At 43.4% G+C, this 25655-nt stretch overlaps 1 protein-coding gene across 7 annotated transcripts in view; it reads left to right on the top strand.

Annotated features, from left to right (window-relative positions):
- Positions 1 to 25655, top strand: part of LOC142488043 (uncharacterized) — a 444382-nt gene that overhangs the window by 394442 nt on the left and 24285 nt on the right. For all 7 annotated transcript variants that reach the window (XM_075588398.1, XM_075588393.1, XM_075588397.1 and 4 more), the window contains 3 exons: positions 16800 to 17267; positions 17553 to 17666; positions 18044 to 18157. In XM_075588398.1, the coding sequence (XP_075444513.1) occupies positions 17249 to 17267; positions 17553 to 17666; positions 18044 to 18157 (247 nt within the window). In that variant the 5' untranslated portion in view covers positions 16800 to 17248. The remainder of the gene's footprint in view (positions 1 to 16799; positions 17268 to 17552; positions 17667 to 18043; positions 18158 to 25655) is intronic.

Below are 25655 nucleotides of genomic sequence, written 5' to 3'. Positions count from 1 at the left end.
TCGGCCTGTTTGATAACTAGATCATTGTTATCTATTAGTTCTTTTAGAGCATCTTTTTCATTCTTCGTTAGATTCTCCAACTTTTTAGTTTGATTGAAAACTTCCAATTGATTGCCAGTGGCAAAATGGGAGGAAAAGTGGACTTAGATTTTAACCCTGTGTGGATAAAACTTCCTTTCTTGTTCCATCACTGGTGGTACTTCTCTATTTAGATTTGGCTCTAAATTTCAACCCAAGAAATATCTCTTCACTGTAAGTTTTCTAAGAAAGCGGTTTGCGTCAACATTCATATTGAAGTTTCTATGCTCTTTCATGGGTGCAAAAGATAGTCCCTTCGATATTGCGCTCTCCTGTGATTCTGATAGTGTGGTTTTGCTGAGGTTCAAAATATTCTCTGTATTTATCTTGTGCTCCTTTTTGGTTCCCTTCCTTTTTCTTCCACCCCTCTTTTCCTCTGAGTGTCTTCCTCTTTTTGAGCTGCCATTTGACCCCTTCTCTACTAGTGGGAGATATCTGTTTTTCGTGTCTACAAAGTGGAAGGGCCCCTAAAAAAAAGTCTCAGATCCATCCTGATTTTCCACCCCAATGTTTTTCTTTTTTATCGTCTCTCTCCCTAGAATCTTGGGAATGATTTTCTATTTTTCTGTTTACGTATCCTCTCCTCTTATCTTTTTTTAAATTGATTAATGGGAGTGTAATTAGCTCTATCTCTGCTCCTACTCTGCTCTTTCACAGGTGAACAATGATACTCTCTATCCTCTGTCCTTATGGCGGTGATCTTGTCCCTCTCTCTCGATTGTACCCCCCCTGATATTTCTTTTCTTTCTTATTATAATAACTCTGGTTAGCTCTGTAGGTATTCCTTCTTTGTTCATAGTTTTGATTTCTTTAATGCATCCTGTTTTTATTCCAGTTTCTCTGTTCACCCCTCATGTAGTCTTTCTCATCCCATCGTAGTTTCTTTGATTTGATTATTATCAATTTCTCTCTCTAAAGTGTCTAATTTCTTTTGTAATAGGGTATCTCTCTCCCTGAATTCCTTTGTGTTTTTTAACGGAGTTAATTTCTCCTTTATCACATGAATTTCCTCATCTAGCACCCTTAAATGTGCCATTTGCTTATTAATATTTAAATCAATCAATCCCTGGGAGCACCTATCCAACACATCATTCCAACTTGTCAAAAGCTCCTCGTCCTCTAAATTAAACGAGGGTTTTTTGAGGATTCTCAGTCCTCTTGCTATTTTACCACAGTTTTTATATTGTTCTAAGAAAATTACATCCAGCCATTTTTTTTTTTGTGTCTTTAACCATCAGTTTTTCTAATTTGGCAAATTCATTTGTGATTGAATGTTTTCTACATTCTCATCATCTATTTCTTCTCCCTCATCAAGTGTTTTATCAAAGTTGATCTTTCTCAAAAGCCTCTTTGAAAAAAACATTTGAACAGGCCCATGTGGTTTCCATAACTTAAGAAATGTACGGCCATGATCCCCTCAGACCACTCGCATCCGTGCCTGAAGTATAGGCTGATTGTGGGTGTCACATATGTCACCCAAACTGTTATTGTATTTCTGCTCTAAACCCAGTGGACCATGCTGTGCGCAGGCCACCCTAAGAGGGTATAGTTAGTGCAAGTAATATATATCCTGAGGGTAGGATAGTAAAGAAACCTGACCCCAGACATCACTGTTAGTAGGGGATTCTCCACATTAGAGAAATCCCAGTTATTGTAAGGCATCACCATTCTCAGGTGGGTGGGTATTTGATCTGTGAACAATACAGTATTACTGTGTATCTGTAATATTATTATGTGTTTGTTCCAGGTTACCATCCTGTAGGATGGCCCAGCAAATTAGGTCCAAGTGGGGACCATTTAATTCCACCAGAGGGAGAGTGTAGCCCTGATAAGTTTTGGGCTATATGTCTGTCCTCTTCCTAGTAAAGCCTAGTAAGGGCAGGTTTGATAGGAGTAATTATGAGTTTTCCCCACTCAAGCAGCTCAGTGAGTCAGAGAAGGTGGGTAATCAGGCCTCAGAAGGCTTGTTCAGTGACAGAAGGCTTGTTCTCACTGGAACTATTTTAGTGAGTTGCACTTCCTGAATTAGCCAGTTGCCTCTCCCCCTTGAGAGAGGTTAGTCTATCCAAGAACAGTGTGCAGTGCTCTGTACACTGTGTACAGTACCTCCGGGGAGCGGTAGGAGACTGTCCCTCTTATTCCACCACGGGTTAAGAGAAGAGCTGGGACTGCTCTCAGTGCAGGTAGACTGGGAGTGACTGTCCAGGAACATCATACTGGTGAGAGACCCTGTTGCTGTGGCTGCTGTGTGAAGGAAGTGTTTGCTGGAGCTTGCAAATAAAGACAATCTGTTTTAAGACTTCCAATCTCAGGCAAGAAGTAGTTATCAGGGATAGGAAGAGTCAGTTCTCCTGCAGGGATTTCTCCCCACATCCCTTGGGCTGCACGAGATGGAGGCACTGTCACCGTGAGTACAACTCAGTCCACACCCCAGAAGCCTGTCCTGTTATCCCGTACCATCATGCGGGAGACTCAGGGCTACTGTTCACCAGCAGGTTGGCACCACACACAGCCATGTAACCAGTGTAATCTTTTCCTTAGTAGACCTTATGTGAGATTATAAGGGTTACATACTGTAAACAGCTTTATACCACAATTACTGTTGTAAGCTTTTTTTTCTTTATATTTCTATAATACACTGAGAGTCCTGATTGCACCCAGTGGCTACTCTTGTGTATTCCCTCTCATGAGAGCGGTTGGTGTTATTTTAATGTTTTATTTATTTTTTCTGTGTTACTAAAATTAATCTTATTTTTCAACTTATTTTTGAGGTCTGTGTCTGGTGTCTGTGTCTGTGTCAGGCAACAAGAAACCTCCACCGTATTGCATATAGCAAATATAGGCTCCATGTAACAATGGTTTTTCAGACAAAAGGTGACACGTGTGCTCATTTGCATGTCATTTCCCAGAATCCCTTGTTGCAGTGGAAGCACTGTATGCTGGGGATAATGGTGATAGTCGGGGTTGCAGACCTGCCTAAGACATGTGAATGTGCTCATTTTTTTAAATTTGAAATATATATACACAAAAAACAACAAGCGCACTCATAGTGTATTAAGTTGAAAAATGTATATGGGACTGGTAAAGGTAAATTGCGCACTTACAAACATAACAGGAACATGAGCATGTATGAGAAACTCAATTGCCAACAGTAGCAGGATTCCAGCAAAGTAACCATCTGGGGGCTCCACCATATGCTGCAGGTGTCGGTAACTACGTGGATGTCTTTCCTTGCTCCAGCCTCACCATTCACCGGAATCTTGTGAGTCGTGACATCAGCAGAAGCTCCTGGATAGGCTCTGGCTCCTCTCCGTTGGGAAACACTGCATCAGTTGGACGTAATGCATACACTATGCTCTTGATGTAATCCAAGTACCAGTATGCTTGTATATGCGCATAAATGAACATATAAAATTCAATTGTCATTGCACAAGTGCCAATTCTTAGTGACCATTCTTATTTGGTTATTTGGTTCACAACTTCTTGAACTACATTTTTGCATAAGCATATTTAAAACAATTGTCAACATCTGCTCTCTCCCTTTTGTAAAGAACACCTTTTATAATTGGAAACTAAATGATTCCCTACTTAATGACCCGCAAATTGTAGATACAAATCCGGCACAAACTAACCTCATTTTTTGAATTAAATAAAGGGTCAGTTTCCGCAGCATCAACGTTGTGGGAAGCCCACAAAGCAATAATCAGAGGCGACCTAATCTCATTGGCATCTTACAAGAAAAAAATCTAAACTAAAAACACAAAAGGCGCTGACTGACAAAATAATTTCCCTCGAACAACAACACAAAAAGGCCCCCTCCAAAAAGATACTCAGAACACTTGACAAAGCAAGAACTGAGCTTAAACAATCCCAATTAGAAGAAGTGGAGAGAGCGCTCAAATGGACCAATCAGAGGTTCTATGATAAAGGTAATAAGGCCGACAAACTTCTAGCATCAAAACTACGAGGCATAAAAGCAAGAGTCCAAATCACAAGAATCCGTACTAAGGGGGGCCGTACTACCTATATAGACAAAGAAATTGCCCAAGAATTCGCAAATTATTACACGGAGCTCTATAACCTCCACCCCCCCAACCAAGCCCCAGCAGATGTAGATTCGGCCTCACGATTCTAGGTAAAATGCAAGCTTCCCTCTCTTACCGACGAGGAACTCAATGCCCTGAACGGTAAAATCACCCAGGAAGAACTGGCGCAAGCCATAAGCACCCTTAAGATAGCCAAAACTCCTGGCCCCGACGGCTTTTCAAACGCTTATTATAAAAAATTTAGATTGTCTCTTTCCCCATATCTACTGGATATGTTCAACTCCTTTCTAGAAGGAGCCCCGATCCCAGGCACAATCTCTGCTGCCAATTTAACTATCATTCACAAGGAAGGAAGGGACCCGCTGCAATGCGGTAGCTACAGACCAATCTCCCTGCTTAACACAGATCTAAAACTCTATAGCAAGATCCTCACAAACAGGCTAAACCCTATTCTCCCCCGACTAATTCATATAGAACAAGTGGGTTTCGTGTCAGGAAGACAGGCCTCTGACAACACCCGCAAAATTATCAATATTATCGACCACGTGCATCTCAATAAACTCCAGGCCATGATTCTGAGCCTAGATGCCGAGAAGGCCTTTGACCGTATCAAATGGTCCTTCCTTGATCAAACAATGATCAAATTCGGTTTCTGAGGACCATTCCTAGAGGGGGTTCGTGCACTATACCAGAACCCCACTGCATATCTAAAGCTGCCAGGCGGACAAGCCAGCCCGATTCACATACGAAACGGAACCAGACAGGGTTGCCCCCTATCCCCACTGCTTTTTGCACTCTCAATAGAACCGCTGGCAGCCCAAGTCAGAGCGAACCCAGATATCTCAGGCATAACCATAGCCGACAAAGACTATAAAATATCCCTTTTCGCGGATGACGTCATTCTGACCTTAGCTGACCCACATATCTCCCTCCCCAACCTACAAAAACTGCTAGATCAGTTTAGTCTGGCTTCAGATTACAAAATAAATATGGACAAATCTGAAGCACTAAATATATCCCTCCCCGAGCCCACATGGAAACTCCTCCAAGCAAATCACAAATATAAATGGAATTCCTCCCACATAAAATACCTAGGGATAAAAATTACTAGAATGTATTCCTCGCTATATACAACTAACTATCCCCCCCCCTATTTAGCCAGATCAAGAGAGATCTAGAAGCTTGGAATATATACCAGATTTCCAGGTTTGGCAGAATCGTCTCCGCTAAAATGAATATCCTTCCCCGACTGTTGTATTATTTCCAGACCCTCCCAGTTCCAATCCCACTAGCCGAACTAAGAAATATACAAACGCAAATTATACGCTTTATATGGAAACAACGAAAACCCAGAGTCCCGCGGTCAGTACTCATGGCAGCAAAATCAAGAGGTGGACTGGGGGTGCCTGACGTGATCAGATACTATCACGCAGCCCAGCTCAGACAGGCGGTAGTTTGGAACAACCCCCCGGACTCCGCCTGCTGGCTGGAAATAGAGACGAGTCACGTATCCCCTGTCCCTCTCCCAGTGCTGCTCTGGACCCTGGAGCACAAGGAAAAACTCCCTCAGAGGCTTGGACTGGGAGCAATGAAATGCACGTGGTCTATTTGGTCCAAAAATAGAGGAACTATGGCCTAACTTCACCCCCCTCCCAACTCACCCCCATACTTGCGAACCCTGCCTTCCCTCCTGGGTGCTCCCAAGCTCAGATCGGTCAATTCCAGGACCTAGACGTTAGCATGGTTGCGGATCTGCTAGAGAATGACGAAGTTCTGTCCTTCCAGGAGCTCAAAAACAAACTATCAGCCCCCCACCTCCCCATATTCGCATTTCTACAAATAAGGCATTTCCTTGGAGCTCTATCCCCGACCTCAAAATTCCCCCCCTGACCAAATTTGAGTCCCTCTGTCGAGTGAGAGAATATTAGAAAGGACTAATCACAGCAATCTACAGCATATTAGAGAATTCTCTTCCCCCACCCACTAATGCTTATATGCAAAAATGGTGCATAGATCTCGGCATACCACTAGACCTCGAGGACTGGGAAGACATCTGGGACGCAGCCCCTAAAACCTCAATTTGCTCGGTTACAAAAGAAAATATATACAAAATACTATTTCAATGGTACCTGACCCCGAGTAGACTGAGCCAGATCTTCCCCGGCGCAACTGACCTGTGCTGGAGAGGATGTGGACAAAAGGGTGACATGCCTCACATTTGGTGGACATGTCCTGAGATCCAGCGGTTCTGGACCAGAGTTCAAAGGCTGCTGGATGAAACCCTGGGCCTGGAGGTTCCCTTGGACCCTCTGACATACGTGCTGGGCAAACCAATAGAGGACCTCCCAGCCCCCGCGACCAGGCTGACTTCCGCTATACTTACGGCGGCAAGATGCTCGGTGGTGGCGGCGGCCTGGAAGCAACTAAAAGCGCCCTCAAGGAGGACTGTAGTCAACAGAATAAATATAGTAATGAATATGGAAAAACTAACAGCCATGTTAAACCAAAAAATGCCACAATTCTATAACACCTGGGAGCCCTGGATTTGCTCCGGAACCCTACCCCCCGGCTAGGTCACAACGACAAAGAGTCTACGGGCTAAGGAGGCGAAGAGAGAGAGAGAGGGGTTAACCTGCCTCCTCCCCCCCCCCACCTTCCCCCTCTCCTGTCGTTCCCATCTATCGCCCCCCCCTGAGTCCCCCCCCTGTCTTCCTTACCAAAAAATCAACAAAAGAATTTATTGAGACTATACACCCACCTCACAATCAAGAGCCACTATCCTCAGATTGTAATGTATCGCATTGATTGTAACCTCTGTATGTAATTTCTGTGTGTGTCTCCAATAAAGGAAAAAAAGATATTAATTATAACAACCGCGATGTCTTAAAATTACAAAATGAACAATTACTAAAATCCCCTATGGGGTGTTGAATCGAGACCTGTCTGGTGTAAGTCAAATAATAGGCAAGACTCAAATAATAGGATTATTATCCTCAACATACACCAATTAATAAATGCAGTGGTTGGTAGGCTTACCTCATTAATTGACTTACACCAGACAGGTCTCGATCGTTATCACGGAATTCAGAAAGAATCAGAAAGTATTACCGCATGTCACACACCATGAGGCAGGAAAATGCCAATACCGCTCGGGGTAACTGTGTCCTTATCTCAGCCTTTTTCTAAGTTCTATCTCTGCGATCTTCCCGCATTCTGTAAGGGCGGCACAGAGAGCGCTGCATCTCCGTGCACAGCTTTTATAGGCAATGGGATCACAAGATGCTGATAAACATAGATAACTTTAAAATGTATAAATATTCCAAATATAGGGTAAAAGACCCCTATAGAATATAAATAAGTGTAACAAACCAGCTAGCACTCGTACCCGGCAGCTGGAGAACTCCTGTCACGACAGACGCCCAGGACGCACCATCGCGGCTCCCGCGCGGTCTAAACCTCGCGGCTTATAGCTCCGCTTCTTGGTCCGGCGCGCGAAGGGTGCGCTCGTCCAGCACTCCCGCTGACGCGTGACACAAGCTCCGCCCCGGATCTGAATGTGGGAGTAACGTGCGTCCTAAGCCCCACCCCTTGACCTCCGTCATGCGCGTGAACGGCTCCACCCCCACCTCTGATCAGGCTACATCATAGGGCACACCTGTGTGCACCAGCAGCCTATCATATCTCACTTTCTGGTTCTACTCTGGCTTGTGATTGGAGGTTCTCCCTTTATATACCTTCCTGCAACTCCGTCTCATTGCCGAGCATAATCCTATGTGACGCTGTACCTTACTGCTTCCAGTCTTGTACCTCGTTCCCAGCCTTGAGCCTGTTGTTGCTGCCTTGTGTTCCTGCTGCCTGACCCTGCTTTGTATTGAACTCCGCAACTCTCTACTCTTGACCTGGATTACGCACGAGCATTCTCCTCTCTCCGCTCATGAACTTGGCAAAGTACTCCGACGATCCACTACTCTATTAACCTTACTGCTTAAACCTTACTGCTTCCTAATAAATAATATATTTTTTACCTGCTGCCAGCCTGGTTTCTATATACGCAGTGCTCATTCCTTTTTCTACATATCTACCCACACATGAAGACAGATATATAAATAATAAATAGCCCAATCTAAAAAATTGTGTCCAAATAAAACCAACAAACACACTGTAAAAAATGTGGGCGATGCAAAAAGAGAAGAGCGTGAAGACTGTTTCATGTATTCACATGGTATGTTCCTGATGTGCAAGTCCTGTTTAAAAGATTTACTCAGTGGCCTTAAGCATTGATAAGTTTGGTATGTTTGAATATCAAAAGATGGTTTTTTTTTTTCTCGTTTTTTTCCCCCTCTTAACTCTGTGCTGTTAATTGACCAACTGGAACAAGCTGATTTATTGGGGCGGGGGGAGGGTCATGTGACTGCTTTAGATGTATAAAACACATACAGTATTCCCCCTTGCATTGGCAAGGGAGCATTGGCATCTTTAGAGTGATGCATTTAAAGTGATCATTTTAAGTGACAATAATAGTTAGACTATAGTGTGACTGGGGACTGCATCCTTTCTACAAACTCTTACTCAAGGCAACAAACGGTGAGCTTATATGACCACACTTTGATCCCATGCTTGTTAACCTGAATATTTTAACCCCACACCCCTTTACAACTTATTTCACTGCAGCCTCTCCCAAAACTGACTGCACAAAAATAACTCCCACACCAACTCAGCCCACTGAAACCCAGAACTGACTAGCATTGCAATGCAGCAAAACATTTGACAAGGAACAGGCACACCCCTGCTGTTTAGTCTGCACACACTCACAACAGCTCCATGCAGCACTGCCTACCTCTGGCATCATGAACCTGCTATGTATCTTAACTTTTTTCTTTCTCATGGCCTCATGGAGATGTTACTCCCTCTAAACACTACAAACTCCTCCATCCTGGCCCACACCCAACATCACCATACACCCTGGACTACTCAAAAGCCTTTCACTATCTATGGAATGTTGGTGGAGAACTCTAAAAACCAGCACACCAACCACTGCTCACTCTAATGGCAAACACCACAAATTTACAACTTGCAAACAACTACCCAAATTTCTACTCATACTATTACTCTCTTTAGCAGGTGATATTGAACCTAACCCAGGTCCTCCCATTTCAAATCTGTCCCATGCCCCTGAGAATTCCACCTTTAAATTCCCAAAAGGGCTATCTGTCGCCCATATAAATATTCGGAGCCTGCTGCCCAACTGGACGAACTAAGGGCATGGTGCCTTATGCATAAACCCAAAGCCATCGTTCTTACAGAACATGGCTAACCCATAAAACCCCTGATGCAAATATCGCCATTCAGGGATACTCCATTTTTAGGAGAGATAGGTGAAAGAGAGGAGGAGGGGTGTTATTTTATATTGCAGACACATTACAATTTACACTGTTAAATTGCCCCCCAAGCCCACCCTCTTATGAAATTCTAGTTGGCAAAATCTGCCTCCCCTTTTCTAAGCCCATCTTGCTCGCTGGCATCTACCGCCCCCCTAAAGCCCCTCTACAATCCCTGGCTGATATCACCCAGTTTCATGGCTCCCTTTTCTCTCTGAACGAGAAGAGTGAGCTGCTAGTTCTTAGGGATTTCAACTTCAACTGGCTTGACCCTAAAAAACCATAAAATCCAGATACAACTCAAGTCACTTAACCTATCACAACTCATTTCCCAACCCACACGGACAAACCTGAAATCGCATAACCATTCCTTGCTAGACTGGATTCTCTTCTCAAACCCCAGCAGAATCCAATCCTCTGGCATCCTTCTTGACATTTTCAGTGACCATGCAATAGTGTACTGTGTAAGGAAAATTAAAACGCCCCATTCAAGCTCTAAAGTTCTCCTCACTAGAACATTTAAAAACTTTAACCCACAACAGTTTCTGGATGACCTTACCAACTGCCCATGGCACAGAATCGATTTAATTCCCGACCCTGATTCTGCGCTCGACTATTTCCAATCCGAGTTCTTAAAACTATGCGATACCCATGCTCCACTACGCAAAATAAGGGTACGGAGGGCCCATCTTCCATGGGTCACAACTGACCTTATTGCACTCTACCAGCTATGGGATACCTTGTGGAAAAGCTACAAAGTAACTGACACTACCAAGGATCTCAATCACTACAGATGCCTGCGGAACATGTGCACAAGGCAAACAAGGCACGCAAAAGCACAATATTACTCTGACAATCTCCACCAAAATACATCAAACCCTGCTAACTTCTGGAAGGTTATCAACAATATATTCCAGCCTCCTAACCATCAACAACCAAGTAATATCACTAAGGGGGATATTACTCTGACAAACCACACTGACATTGCAAATGCATTCAATGATTACTTTGTGGGGTGTGCCACTAACTTATTAGCAAAACGCAGCCCAAACCACAAACCTGAATCTCATCTTGGGAGTGCCCACATAGCCCCACCCCTTCCCAATACTGCCCACAATTTTCAATTTGGCCCAGTATCTGAAGAGGAGATTACACAAGCGCTCCTCAAACTAAAACTAAGCAGCCAATGCGGACCTGACTTGCTACAATCTAGGTTCCTACGACTTGGTGCCCCAGCCATTGCCAAACCAATTGCTTCAATAGTCAACTCTATCCTGTCTGCAGGCGATATCCCTAAGACCTGGAAAACTGTCAGAGTTGTCCCAACCTTCAAAAGTGGGGACACAAACACTGTCTCAAACTACAGACCAATCTCACTTCTCCCAATTCTATCCAAAGTCATGGAAAAATGTGTCCACTCCCAATTAAGCGATTACTATACCAAGACAAATTTCCCTAGCCAATTCCAATCTGGCTTTCGTCCCAAACACTCCACCGTAACTACCCTGCTAAAAGTTTGCAATGAAATTCAGTGTGGAATGGAACGGGGACAACACACTGGTGCAGTATTCCTAAATTTTGCAAAGGCTTTTGATACAGTTGATCATGCTATCCTGCTTAACAAACTCCAGAGCTCTGGAATAGGGAAGCATGCTTTAAACTGGTTTCAGTCCTACCTATCAGGAAGATCCCAACATGTGTCCATCTCAGGCTCTAACTCCAACCCCCTGGATATCACCTGTGGTGTCCCGCAAGGCTCTGTTCTGGGGCCCCTACTCTTCTCAGTGTTCATTAATGATCTTCCCACAGCTTGTAAGGAAGCCTCAATACACATGTATGCAGATGACACAATCCTATATGCACAAAGCCATAGCCTCTCTGACCTTCAACACATACTTCAGTCTGACTTTTTGAGACTCGAAAACTGGATTTCCTAAAACAAACTGTTTTTAAACACTGACAAGACTGTAACAATGGTATTTGGGACCAAGACTAAATTCTTAAAACTTCCAGCGACTGAGCTCCATATTAGAACCAACACTAACACCACCCTAACCCCTGTCACTAGTTTTAAATACCTGGGCTTATGGTTTGACTCCCACTTAACATTCGGAATGCACATTGATACTCTCACAACCAAGACCTATGCCAAACTAGGGGTACTTTACAGGAACAAATCCTCCCTATGTCTCCTGGTCAGAAAGCGTATCGCACAGCAGCTGCTAATGCCAATTATTGACTATGGAGGCATAGTATATGGCACGGCACCTCAAACCCACCTTAGCAAACTTAACACCCTCTACAATTCAATTTGTCGTTTTGTTCTCCAATGCAACTACAAAACACATCACTGCGAAATGCTCAAAGAACTAGATTGGTCATCACTAGAGTCTAGGCGCAAAGTTCACCTTTCCTGTCTTGCCTTTAAATTCTTTATGGGCAAGCTACCCAGCTACATGAACAAGCTCCTCACCCCTACCACATGCAGCACTTATCACCTGAGATCAGACTCCAAAAGACTGTTCATGGTTCCAAGGCTCAACAAAGTATCCGGCCGTTCCTCCTTCTCTTACCGTGCACCCCAAAACTGGAACAACCTACCAGAGACTCTCACATCCACCACCAGTTTAAGTTCTTACAAAACTAAGGCTGTCTCACATTTTAATCTGGCCTGTAACTGTTTCATACGCCTATAATATATATTTTCTTTAACTGTGCATGCAATGTCTTGTATATAATGTATACCCTGTTCATTTATGTAACTGTATTTGTAACCATGTATTATTTGTCTTAACCCTGTACCCAGGACATACTTGAAAACGAGAGGTAACTCTCAATGTATTACTTCCTGGTAAAATATTTTATAAATAAATAATTAAATGTATTCAGCAAAATAAATGGTTAAAAATCACTTTAAGACGTGATAGGTTTTCACTGTGACAGCGCCCCTGACAAAGAGAATATCCTTGAAACGCGTAGGGCTGTCTCTCTTATGGCTTGCGAGCTGTGAATCCGGTCTGATACTCCGTGACTATCACAGAGTATCCCGAGTGCGAGCATTGCCAGCCTATGCCCCACCCCCGAATGACGAAACAAGCACGCAACGTGCTGACGTCACTGTACATGTGACACGGAAGCAGGACGGCTCCGTTTACCGAGGGAGGGCAACAGAGTCTGATGTATGGATCTCGGCAGAATTTCGTGGACACTACGGTTATTCCAGCTTGGACTGCACAGCAAACCTACTTGCACTCTTGTGTGTTTGTAAACCTATCACGTCTGTAAGTGATTTAACCGTTTCTTTAGCTGAATATATTAAATAGTCTTCACTATGGGCTTTAAGCTCTTTTCTTTTTTAACAGGCAATGGCACTGTTTTTATTTACATTTTAATAACATAGTAATTTAGCAGGGGTTCTGTGGAGCAGAACTGCATTAATTTCAGCCTCGGGGACCCCATGCTTCCTGAGTTCAGGCCCCAATAAGGGGTGCCGGTATCTCCTGTGCATTTAAATGTCCCGGTCACGTAACACAGCAGAATTAAACAATGCAGGGAGATACCGGCACCCCATACCGGGTCCTGTAACTCGGGAAGCATGGGGCTCCAAACCTGAAATTAATGTGGTTCTGCTCCGGAGACCCCTTGCTTCAATACTGTGTTGTTTTTATTTTATTTTAATAAGCTTCATTACCTTTTAGCGGCTAGCCACTAAGGCAATGAAGGGGTTAAACCAGAGTACCTGATTTCTTGGGGGTGATTGAAGTGGTAGTTGCCCTAGGGTGGGTGGCCTACCTGGCCGCATGCCCTCCAGCATTGGTCAGAGGATTCTGGGAAGATCTGTTTTAGCCTCTTTGGTGCGAGATACCATTGGCATATTATTTTATATATGTTTTCTTTTGTGGCCGTACAGATGGAGGTTTTTGCCACATTATCCCAGATATCTTCCCAGTCTTCTCTGTCAATTTTCATCCCCAGGTCTCTGGCCCATTTGGTCATATAACTATGGTCTGTAGTGGACCCCGCCGATTCTAGCCCTGCGTAAATCATCCTTATTAGTCCTTTTTGGTATTTTTCCTTTTTGCATAAGTGCTCGAAGTTGGTCAGCTCTGGAAATTTTGAGTTCCTAGAGATGGACAGGAGGAAATGCCTAATTTGTTGGAATTGCAATAGAGGTAGGTCTGGGGCGTTATATTTGGTTCTAAGATCTTGGAGACTTAGGGGTTTCCCCTTGTGAAGTAAGTCTCCTATCCTTTTAATGTTTTTATTCTTAAGGTAATCTGGGAGGTAGTTGACGTGTGTTTAAATTTTGTTTTTGCCCAGATATTCATTGTGAATTTGACAGGTTCTGGTTCTTCATGTCCCTGGTCTTTTTTCCCTATTGTCCAGAGCGATATTAGTAACGGGCAATCCTCTGAGTAGCTCGATTCGATTGCTACCCAGCAGAACAGCGTTCCTGACGACTATTTGGCGTAGTTGTGCTGCATGGAAGTACCGAAGTATATCTGGACCACCATGCCGCCCCTCGATCTGGAGGCCATCAGCACGGACCTAGCCACCCTGGATCTCTTCCCTTGCCAGATGAATTTAAAGATTTGGTTCTGTAGGGCTCTTAGTTCAACTGTTGGTACATAAATTGGAAGGGTCTGGAAATAATATAGCCGTGTGGGGAGGATATTCATTTTTATGGAGATTATCCTACCGATCCATGATATCTGATGCTTTCTCCACTTCAATAGGTCCTTTTTAGGCCTGGGACATAGTAGATAGAGCAGACAGGCAAATTACAATTTTGCCGCTCGGAAGCGGAGGAGCGGTCACGTGACCGCTCACATCCAATGGGAGTGAGGGACTAGCCCCGCCTCCGTCACGCCTTTGCCCCGCCCCCAAAGCGCGTTCACTGCCTCGCCTTCCAGGACACAAAAAAGCTCCAGTTTGAGCAGGCGAGGCAGTGCAGGAGCGCTGATCAGTGCGGCCCGAGGCACCATGCCCGAGGCCTTAATGTTGCCAATTAATGTGGTAGTGGGGGAAATAATGGAGTAGTTGTTTTGATAGAGCAATTTGTAGTTTCTAGAGATGTTGACCCCTAGATATTTAATATGAGTTGGTCGCCATTTAAACTTGATTTTGTTATGTAGAATTTGGATCTCGGGGTGTGGGAGGGACAGGTTCAAAGCTTCTGATTTGTCCTTTGTTGATTTTGTATCCTGATAGTCCACCAAATTTCTCTAGTGACTTCAGCAGATTTGGTATAGAGATCAGTGGGTTGGCTAAGGTTAGGATGACATCATCTGCGAACAGCGATATATTGTAATTATTGTCGCCTATGTTTATTCCTTGAATAACTGGGTGCATTCTTATCTTTGAGGCCAGAGGCTCAATTGATAGGGCAAAGAGGAGGGGAGATAGGGGGCAGCCCTGCCTTGTGCCATTCTTAATATTTATTGTCTCTAGTTTATTACTTGGTATTTTAACTAGGGCTCTAGGGGAGTGATAGAGGGCTCTGACCCCTTCTAAAAATGGTCTAGAGAAACCAAAGGACTGCATGGTTTTGTCCAGGAATGTCCTCTTTATTCTGTCGAACGCCTTCTCTGCATCGAGGCCCATTAGGATTGCCTTTGTTTTAGTGGAGTGGATGTTCTATGATATTGACTATTTTTCTTGTGTTGTTCGAAGCCTGTCGGGCTGAGACAAAGCCCAACTGATCTATGTTGTTAAGCCTTGGTATTATTGGGTTTAACCTATTGGCTAGGATCTTGCTGTATATTTTAATGTCTGAGTTTATTAGGGATATTCACGGTAACTGCCACATTAGAGGGGGTCTTGGCCTAGTTTATGAATGATTGATCCCAGAGAACATGACTACAGCTAATATAGCAGTTTTCCTTCTAGAATTTGTTTGTAATATATGTTTTAGTGAAGAGATAAACAAGCGCAAATAACATTACTTATAAATCAAATAACACAGATGGTATACTATCCTTAATGAGTGTAGCTCCTGACGTAGAATTCAAACCAAATTCAACCGGCAAACGAAGGAGAAACAGGTGCGCAAATCACATCAGGACATGGAAAGAAAGTAGAAACACAAAATAGTGCAATATTGTCAACCCCAATAAATGATTTCAGTGTTGAAAGCTCTATAAAATTTGCACTCACGTGAATAACGTGATATGAAAGCGTTGTGGTTATTAGAAGTTACCAACTTTTGTCTCCAGATAGGTACTCCAGATCCATAGAGAGGGGGGGGGAAATCCATATACAAAAAAGGGAAAGCAAAAATAGTACAGTACTGTTTTTAATATTAAAAACACAAAATATTCCACTTACATAAGTGCCTTTGTTTGTGAGCATTCGGACCACACTGGGTCATATGGTCAGACAATGATGTTCACAGCAACAGCATCTGCTCCGAAGCTGTCACAGCATGCACTGGGCTTAATGAAGTAGTCTTCCACTCTTGATGTCATCAACAAGGGCCACTCAGTAATCACAGATTCACCCAACGCACGTTTCCACTGTAAAGTCTTCCCCCTGAGGAAGCAGTGATCCCGTCATAAAAGGACGGGGCTTATAAGGGTGTGAGCAGGTCAGAAGTCTGTGTCCTACCTTCAGATGGGCAGAGCCTATTCCCTCATGTCATGTGCTGACATTGAGAGACCAGGGGAAAATAAATAATCAGTGAGTAAAATGTCAGTGTTTCCCCAGGCATTCCTTTATATAAGCATGTCCTGCCAGGTACAAATGTGCTGAATGTGAGAAACTGGAGGTGATCGAGGAACAAATTAATGAGGGTGTGAGGGATCAAACCCCCCTATTTATTATGGTGGGGTAAGGTGAGGGGAAGTTACTGCACTGGTTCCTCTGCATTACCCACTTCTCACCATATGAAATAGGAAAGTGAGACTGTGTCAGTATGGAGCAGAACTGCTGGACCTGAGAGAGTATCGGGAACATTTATCAAAGTCTCACTCGTACTGTATCTGCTTTTTATTCATACTATGGAACTGTACAGTATGTTACTATGTTACACTATGAGAACTTTACTGGTCTTTTGGCTGCTAATCTCCGACTCTCTTTATACTTTTCTATATGGTTATGTTGTGACACAATCCTGAGCCATTAAAGTTTTGCAGTGTTTGAAATGAAGTGCCTGTTTGCAAATGGACCATATGTGTTTTTTGGTGCCCCTGTCTTCTCCGACTCCATTGGGGTTAATGATTTAGGTTTGAAAGAGCTGATACTAAATGCGGTATATTTGTCCATAAAACTGATCATTCCAATTCTGTTTTATATACAGGCACATTCTAAAACCCAACACATATAGATGTCAGCACCTCCAGAGCGGCACTGCCCACTGCCAGCACCTCCAGAGGACCACTGCCCACTGCCAGCACCTCCAGAGCAGCACTGCCCACTGCCAGCACCTCCAGAGCAGCACTGCCCACTGCCAGCACCTCCAGAGCAGCACTGCTCACTGCCAGCACCTCCAGAGCAGCACTACTCACTGCCAGCACCTCCAGAGCAGCACTGCTCACTGCCAGCACCTCCAGAGCAGCACTACTCACTGCCAGCACCTCCAGAGCAGCACTGCTCACTGCCAGCACCTCCAGAGCAGCACTACTCACTGCCAGCACCTCCAGAGCAGCACTACTCACTGCCAGCACCTCCAGAGCAGCACTACTCACTGCCAGCACTTCCCAGAGCAGCACTGCCAGCACCTCCAGAGCAGCACTGCCCACTGCCAGCATGGATCCACACTTGTTAAGTGAGTAGAGGAGATATTTTGGTGTCTTTGAATTATGCAATGTGGGAATATCTGATTATTTGGCAGTTATGTGAGTCAAACACCCAAACTAATCTTGTTTTCCTATAGAACTATAGCAGGTAAGAAGATAATATATCTTCACCTCTGTCATTTTCTGCCAGAAGGGTTAATAATACATTTCTTTACAAGAATTAATATATTATACCAATATCAGAGGAGGTGAAATCACAAGAAGCGCCCCCACTCCCAGCTTTACATGATGGATTTTCCTTTTCTTATTGCCAGGTTTCCCAGTGGTTGTGTTGGAGAGGTTAGAGATTAAGTCAGAGAAGAAAGAGACAGACACAGAGGAACATCTGACACCAATAAAGGAAGAAATAGATGCATTTCCTGTTTGTGGTAAGTACCCTTACATCCTCACTTGTTTTTATTTAGTATGTTTAAAAAATGGACTGAAATGTGTACAATATTTTGGGAAATAATATTAAAGCGTGCATACAATTATAAGATACCTGTCCTAATGAAAAAAATCACTTGTTTAAGGTTATATTGGGAATATTATTGTTATTGAGGTTTGAACATTGGTAGCTTCAAAATGTTTTCAGCACTTGGGGGTAAAAACTTCTTCAGCACTCAAAGGGTTAATAACAAAGTAAAATCAATCACTTCACCCCTCCCCCATAGGGATCAGTATAGAGTATTTCTGTATACTGATATCACAAGAAGCGCCCACACTCCCAGCTTTACATGATGGATTTCCCTTTTCTTACTGCCAGGTTTCCCAGTGGTTGTGCTGGATAGTTTAGAGATTAAGTCGGAGAAAGAAGAACCGAACGCTGAGGAACATCTGACCCCAATAAAGTGTGAAACTGTTCCATTTCCTGTCTCTGGTGAGTACCTTTTTCCCTTTGTCTGCACAAAGGGATGTTATCTTGTTACAAGGAGCATGGTCACATTTAGCGAATATTCATGGTTAATTGCATCTCATAGGAAGTCCCCAGGCCTGCTGGGTGTTCTGGGACAAGCCACATGCAGCAGAGTTAGAAGTGCAATATGGCTCTCAGACACGTATAAAGGTTGGAAATGCAGAGTTATGGGTATCTTACCATCAATAGATAGGATAAGTGTCCCCGGCGCTAGGGAATAAGGTGTCCAAGATACCGTAGTCCAAATGACAGTCTTTAGATAAGAGACATATCCGGATGGGTAGATGGAATAACCAGTAAAGTTCCAGACAGGTAGGGGTGTCCTTATGGAATACCTCCAAAATGATTCTGAGAAAACAAAAACAAAAGGACACACCAATTGCACAGTATATAAAGGCAAGGGCCCCTATCTAGAACAAAGAAACCCTACTTACAAGATAATATCTTGCTCGTGCAGGGGAGAGAATCTGTACTTGTGTCACGTCTTCACCTCAGTTTTCCACGGACCCCACGTAGTCTGACGAGATGGTTCCCCTTAAGATGGTATTTGGGCTCACGGGTACACCGATAGCAGCAACACCCAATAATGAAGGGAATAGGACACAACCTAGTGTAATATGTAACTACACTTTTAATAAAATATAAAAACAAGAAACTACCCACACTTCCAATATGTATGAGGTAGCGATACAACTCACGAATGCCGTCCGCAACCTGCCTCCAACCCGATACGCACGATAATTCGTGAGTTTCAGGTGTGTTCTTCACCCTGACCTCTGGAGGTGCTATTGCGTCAATTCTTGTCACACTTTTCCCTGTGTATGCTGTATGCAGAACTCGTAGTCATACACAGTAGGACAGACTTTACTCACAGAGTCTGTACTTTATTTTGGCTGGGCGGCCATTTTAAACCCCCACATGTATTTGCAAACCCACAGACTTTTTAGTGTCGACCCACATTCTCCACCATAAGTGACAAACGCCACCCTTGCATTGCGCTGACGTCTGTCTGGGCTCTTACCAGTCTTCTTGGGTTTATTTAGAAAAAACACAAGAATAAGAGGTAGCAGTATAGTGTGTAACTCCAGGCTTCTGCCTGTTTTATTTCGTCCCAGTAAGGGACTGCAGATTCAATAGATACATGTTTGAGGCACTCAGCCATTAACCTTCAGCGGTTTACTCATATTAGTGTCTTAACTCTATGCCCAGGACATACTTGAAAACGAGAGGTAACTCTCAATGCAGTACTTCCTGGTAAAATGTTTTTTTTTTTTTTTTTTTTGTTTCAATTTATTTTTATTGTTTTAGAGAGACATAACAAATATATTGTCCATACAACAAAGAGCATTAACAGTTCGTCATCTGAAATAAAATAATTGATATAACACGCGTCTCTCATGAGTTTAACAAAGGATAGAGAAGAACGTAGAAAAGAAGAAAAAGAAGGGTGGGAGGGGTGGAAGGGGGGGGGGTAGGACGAGCCCATTTGCCTGGTATTTCTGTATTTATTTATATAGATGATATATATTTATATATATTTCCCTAGTTTCCTGGCCATATTTCCCAAATTTTGTGAAATTTGTCAGTTTTCTGGTTCAACTGTGCTGTGAGGAGCTCCATCATCTTTATTTCCCTTAGTCTCCGTAAGACAGTCTGCCTAGAAGGCGCATTCACCTTTTTCCAGGCAGCCGCAATAACACAGCGGGCAGCTGTCAGTACATGAGTGATCATCTTACTTTCTGCCGTTCCTAATTCATCTATTGGTTTGGCCAGCACCATGGTCAGCGGTTCCACCTCAACCTCCACCCCCAAGTACTCTCTGATCAATCTTTGTATCATGACCCAGAATACCTGAATTTTTGGGCAACTCCACCAAATATGAACCATATCTCCTTTTTGCCCGCATCCCCTCCAGCACAAATCCGGGAACCCGGGGAAGATCTTAGCCAGCCTACTCGGGGTTAGGTACCAATGAAATAGAATTTTATAAATATTCTCTTTGATAGTGGTACAGATTGAAGTTTTTGCAGCTACCTCCCAAATGTCCTCCCAGTCTTCTCTATCGATCTCTGTATTCAAATCTTCTGCCCATTTGATCATATAGCTATGTTGGGAACCACCCGCTAATCGCGCCAGACCCAGATATATCTCCGAAATCAGTCCTTTACAGTAATATCCTTTCCTACACAGTCTTTCAAAATTTGTTAAATCTTTGAATGCCGAATCTTTGGAGACTGATTGCAGGTAATGCTTAATTTGGAGGTAACCAAACACTGGTATATTTATGATTTTGTGTTTCTTCTCCAGCGCTTGGAGTGGTAGAATTATACCGTTATCTACAAAGTCGTCAGCTACCATCAGCTTTAACGTCTTAAATTTATTGAGTCTCTGTGGAAGCCAGCCTGGGGAGAATTCAGGGTTATAGAATATAGGGGTTAGTAGTGTTGGACTGGCTGTCAGACCATATTTATTTTTATTTCTAGACCATATCCGCCATGTACATTTCATTGCTCCCAGTTTTAATGTTTCCAAGAAGGTCTCTCCTCCCCTCTCGGTCCACATAGCAGCCGGGAGAGAGAGAGGTCTTGTATAAGTAGACTCAAGTCCCACCCAGCAACTGGTGGCTGGATCATTATTCCAAATTATTGCTTGTTTGAGTTGGGCCGCCAAATAGTATTTAATGATATCCGGGACTGCCAAGCCTCCGCAATCTTTTGGGGCTAGCATAATAGATCTAGCTACCCTGGGTCTTTTATTTTGCCAGATAAATTGGAAAATTCTGTTTTGTATGTTTTTAAGCTCCGGCATTGGAATATCTATAGGAAGAGTCTGGAAATAATACAGGAGTCTTGGTAGGATATTCATTTTGATCGTGGCTATTCTTCCTAACCAAGATATCTGGTATTCGTTCCAGCTCTGTAGGTCATTTTTTAGCCTCTCAAATAATGGTGGATAGTTATGTTTGTATAGTGTATTATACTCCCTTGTTATTTGGATTCCTAAGTATTTGATCTTTGTGGAGTTCCACTTATATTTAAAATTTGCGTGTAATAATTTGATTTCAGAATCCGATAGGGTTAGGTTCAATGCTTCCGACTTATCCATGTTGATTTTATATCCCGATATTTTGCTAAATTTATCTAGTTGTGAATGTAAATTCGGGAGTGAAATCAAGGGGTTGGCGAGAGTTAGGATAATGTCGTCGGCAAATAGGGATATTTTGTAGTTTGTCTCTCCTATTACAATTCCATTTATGTTTTTTTCGTCTCTAATTGTTGCTGCCAAGGGTTCAATAGAGAGAGCAAACAAAAGCGGAGACAAGGGACATCCCTGTCGAGTACCATTCTTTATGTTTATAGGGTTTGAGTCTCCTCCTGGGAGTTTCACTATAGCCGTGGGAGATCTGTATAAGGCTCTTACACCTTCTAGATATGGGCCCTGAAATCCATATTTAAGTAGGGTTTGGTCTAGGAAGTCCCACCTAATCCTGTCGAATGCTTTTTCCGCATCCAAGCTCAACAGGATGGCCTTTGTGGATGAGAGATGTACATGGTCGATTATATCTATAATTTTTCTAGTATTGTCTGAGGCCTGTCTGCCGGAAATAAACCCGACTTGATCTATATGTATCAGGCTTGGGAGTATGGGGGTCAATCTATTTGCCAGAATTTTGCTGAACAGTTTTAGATCCGAATTAAGGAGTGCTATGGGGCGATAGTTACCACACTGTAGTGGGTCTCTCCCCTCCTTTGGTATGATTGCTAAATTAGCTTTAGACATAGATGGTGGGATGACTGTTCCTTCCAGAAACGCATTAAACATATCGAGTAGATACGGGGCCAGGACCGCCTTAAATTTTTTGTAGTATTGATTGGAGAATCCATCTGGGCCTGGCGTTTTGTTGGGTTTTAATTGGGCAATTGCATCTATCAATTCTTCTAGAGAGATTTCTTTATTTAGGTCTGAGAGGTTACTTTCCGAAAGTGTCGGAAGTTTACACGCCTCCAAGTATGTATAGATAGCCTCTGCATCTGATGATATATTTTTGGGAAAATTTAGGTTATATAGTTTGTTATAATAGTCCGAAAATTCGTTCGCTATTTGCGTCTCACAATGTGTCTTCGTACCTGATTTTGTCAAAATAGCTGTTATTTGGGATTTAGCTCTCATACCGCGCAATTTGGAAGCAAGTAATCGGTCTGCTTTATTACCTTTATCATAATATTTTTGTTTGGTCCACCGTAACGCCCTCTCCACTTCATCCATTTGGGTCTGCTTAAGTTCAGATCTAGTTTTATCTAGCAATTTGAATAGATTTTTCGAGGGATTAGTTTTATGTTTCTGCTCCAAAAGTTGGACTTTCTCCACTAGCTCATTATAGAGTTTTTGCTTTATTTTTTTCTTATGTGATGCTATGGAGATGATATTCCCTCTGATTGTCGCCTTATGGGCTTCCCATAACATTGCTGGTGACTCTACAGAGCCCTTATTCAGCATAAAATATTCTCTGAGTTTTTGTTTAATCTCTATTTCTACATCTACTTGGTTTAACAGAGAATCATTCAGTTTCCAATTATATTGGTTAGTTCTATAGAAGGGGAGGGAGAGTGTCAGCGAGACCGGGGCGTGATCCGACCAAGATATTGATCCTATGTCTGACTGGGAGGTTGCCTGGAAGATGTCTTTAGTACCCAGAAAATAATCAATCCTTGAGTAGGTTTGGTGTGGGGGGGAGAAATAGGAGTAGTCCCTCTGCCCCTGGTGCTGGGCCCTCCAAATGTCTGTCAGGGAGAACTCCTTCATTATCTGTCTAAATTCTCTGGCATTCTTTTCCGTGACACGGGGATGTGGAGTCCCTGAGGGATTTGTTCTATCTAGTTCCGGCATTGCTATCATATTTAAATCTCCTGCTAATAACAATGTAGTTCTAGTTTGGGGGTTGATAAGGTCACATAGATCTCTTAAGAATTTGGGTTGGCCTTCGTTTGGGGCATAAATGTTAACAAGAGTGACATCCACTCCCGACAGTGAACCTTGGAGAATAATGTATCTCCCTTCTGGGTCAGCATTCTCTTGTTTTAACAAGAATTTGACCGTATGCTTAAATAAGACTGCTACCCCTCTTTTTTTTGTGGGGCATGACGCATAGTACGCCTGTGGGAAAACCCTCTGGAAAGTGTTTGGGGGGGTCGTAGTATTGAAATGCGTTTCCTGTAAAAACAGTATGTCACCTTTTGTTTTTTTGAACTCTTGGAGGGCAAGTTTTCTTTTGATGGTTGAATTTAACCCTCTAACATTTAAGGATATTAATTTAAGTGTCGTTTTAAGAGCCATTTATGGTTTTGGCATGTGTATTGCGTCTTACCTTTCCCTCCATTTTCCCACGATGGAGGGGGGACTTGCCTTCGGAGCTCCTCTTGTGATCAGCGTAGTTGCTTTGTGTAATTTCAATGTCTTGTCTTTCCTTTCGGCTCAGCTGGGTTTTGTCTCTGTTTAGTGTGGGCTGGGGGAGGTAGGTAGGGAATAATGGGGGGGTGATAGAAAGGAAGAAAAAGAGAATGAGTGGGCGATATGTACGCCCCGTCATGGGTACCCCCATCACTCTAAGGATGGGGGGGTGTAGGGCATAGTGCCCCTTGAGAACCTCTCGGGACGCTCCGTCCATGGACACATCCGGATACACCCCGGACCCCCTGTGATTAGTCATGTGGTCATCTGGACTTAGTTAAAAGGCAAATACATTAACAAGAAAATGGACCTAGTTAAAAGGCAAATACATTAACAAGAAAATGTATAACAAGTTAACTGCATCTTCTTGGAGCTCCGCATGTCAGCAGGCCAGGCAAGTGCTCCTCTTATGCGTACTGCGGATGAGATGAGTGGGGGGGATTCCCTACTCCTCCTCTGCTGGGGCCCTCTGTGTGGCGATCCTTTGTGATGCTCGCTGTAGTCTCGACTGCTGGTGTTGGCGCTCTGTATCCTCCACATCTCCAGCGTCATCCTCTTCTCCAGCTTGCGTCAGACCCAGGCCTCGTAGGAACCGCGTGCAGTCCTCAGGATAGGAGAGCGTATGGAATTTGCCTCCCTTATTTACCACAATTTTAAAGGGAAAACCCCAGCGATATTTTACGTTGTTGTCTTTTAGTTTTTGAGTCAAAGGCTTTAGCTCTCTCCGTCTGTCAATGGGTTTTTTTGAGAGGTCACTGTATATTTCAAGTTTAGTGTTCTGAAACTGCACTGTGCCCCTCTCCCTGCTGGCCTTCAGGATCGCCTCCTTTGTCAGGTAGTGGTGCAATTTAACTATGACATCTCTTGTTCTTCTGGGATCTGCAGACCTTGGCCCCAAAGCTCTGTGGGCACGGTCCATCTCCATCTTGTCGAGAGTGAGGCCTGGGACCAAATCCTTAAACAGATCTAGCAGATATGGGCGAAGCAGGTCCGTGTCAACCGTCTCTGGGATATATCTGATCCGAACGTTTTGTCTGCGGTCGCGGTTCTCCTGTTCTTCCGCTTGTTCATTGAGTGCCCGTATTTCGAACTGCATTCTGTTAATTTCATCTTCTACAGATGATTGGGCATGTTCCAGATTGTCCACTTTATTTTTAATAGTGTCTGTGCGTTGTGAGAGGCGATTCATGTCAGTTTGCAGGGTATGCACTGCTTTAGAGAGATCGTCCTGGAAGCCTTGTCTCATCCTGGTGAACAAGTCTTCAAGATATGCCTTATTTATTTCCCTACTCACACCTTCATTGTCAGTCGCACCGCTAGGCCCTTCCCGCGAGTTTGATGCGTCTCCATCTTGGAGTAGGCCACAGTTCCCTGCGGGTCTCTGACTTGTCGGGAAGTAGCTAGAGACGCTTTGCTGCGCCTGTTTCTTCGAGCGATTAGCCATATCTTGTGTGCTTCTCCTATTATTTACTTATATTACTTATACTTATATTTCGGGAGCGTTTTGGGGTCCAGTAACCTCTATTATGTTATATTAGAAAATGTTTTATAAATAAATAATAGAGGAGGCTTACATGAATGCCAAACTCTGTACTCATGCTGAGTTACTGTCTTATGGTTCGACTGGTTCTAGGCAGGGGGTTTAAATCAAGGAGACCAGGGAACTCCCGAAGAGTCCAATCCGCTGTTTATTACACGGCAGAGATCAAATCCGCTCAATCATCCAGAAACATTGGGAAGTGCTCACCTCTTGGAGGAACACCTTAGAGCCAATTGAACAAGGACCAAAATTTGCATTTAGAAAGGCTAAATCCTTGGCAAACTATGTTTCGCCTAGTTTATTTACCTCCAGGTCAGACCGTGTTCATGAATCAAATGTAATACATGGTTTGTTTGTTTTTTCAAATGTGGTAAATGTTGTATTTGGTGCTATGCCAATCCTATCAAATCTATTGATATTGTACACAGTAAGAAAACACACACAATTCCAGATTTTATTCATTGTAATTTTGGG

This window comes from Ascaphus truei, chromosome 2 (assembly GCF_040206685.1).
Source record: "Ascaphus truei isolate aAscTru1 chromosome 2, aAscTru1.hap1, whole genome shotgun sequence".
Lineage (NCBI taxonomy): Eukaryota > Metazoa > Chordata > Amphibia > Anura > Ascaphidae > Ascaphus > Ascaphus truei.
The sequence above is the reverse complement of the archived record's forward strand: the minus strand, read 5'-3'. Positions and strand labels throughout refer to the sequence as shown.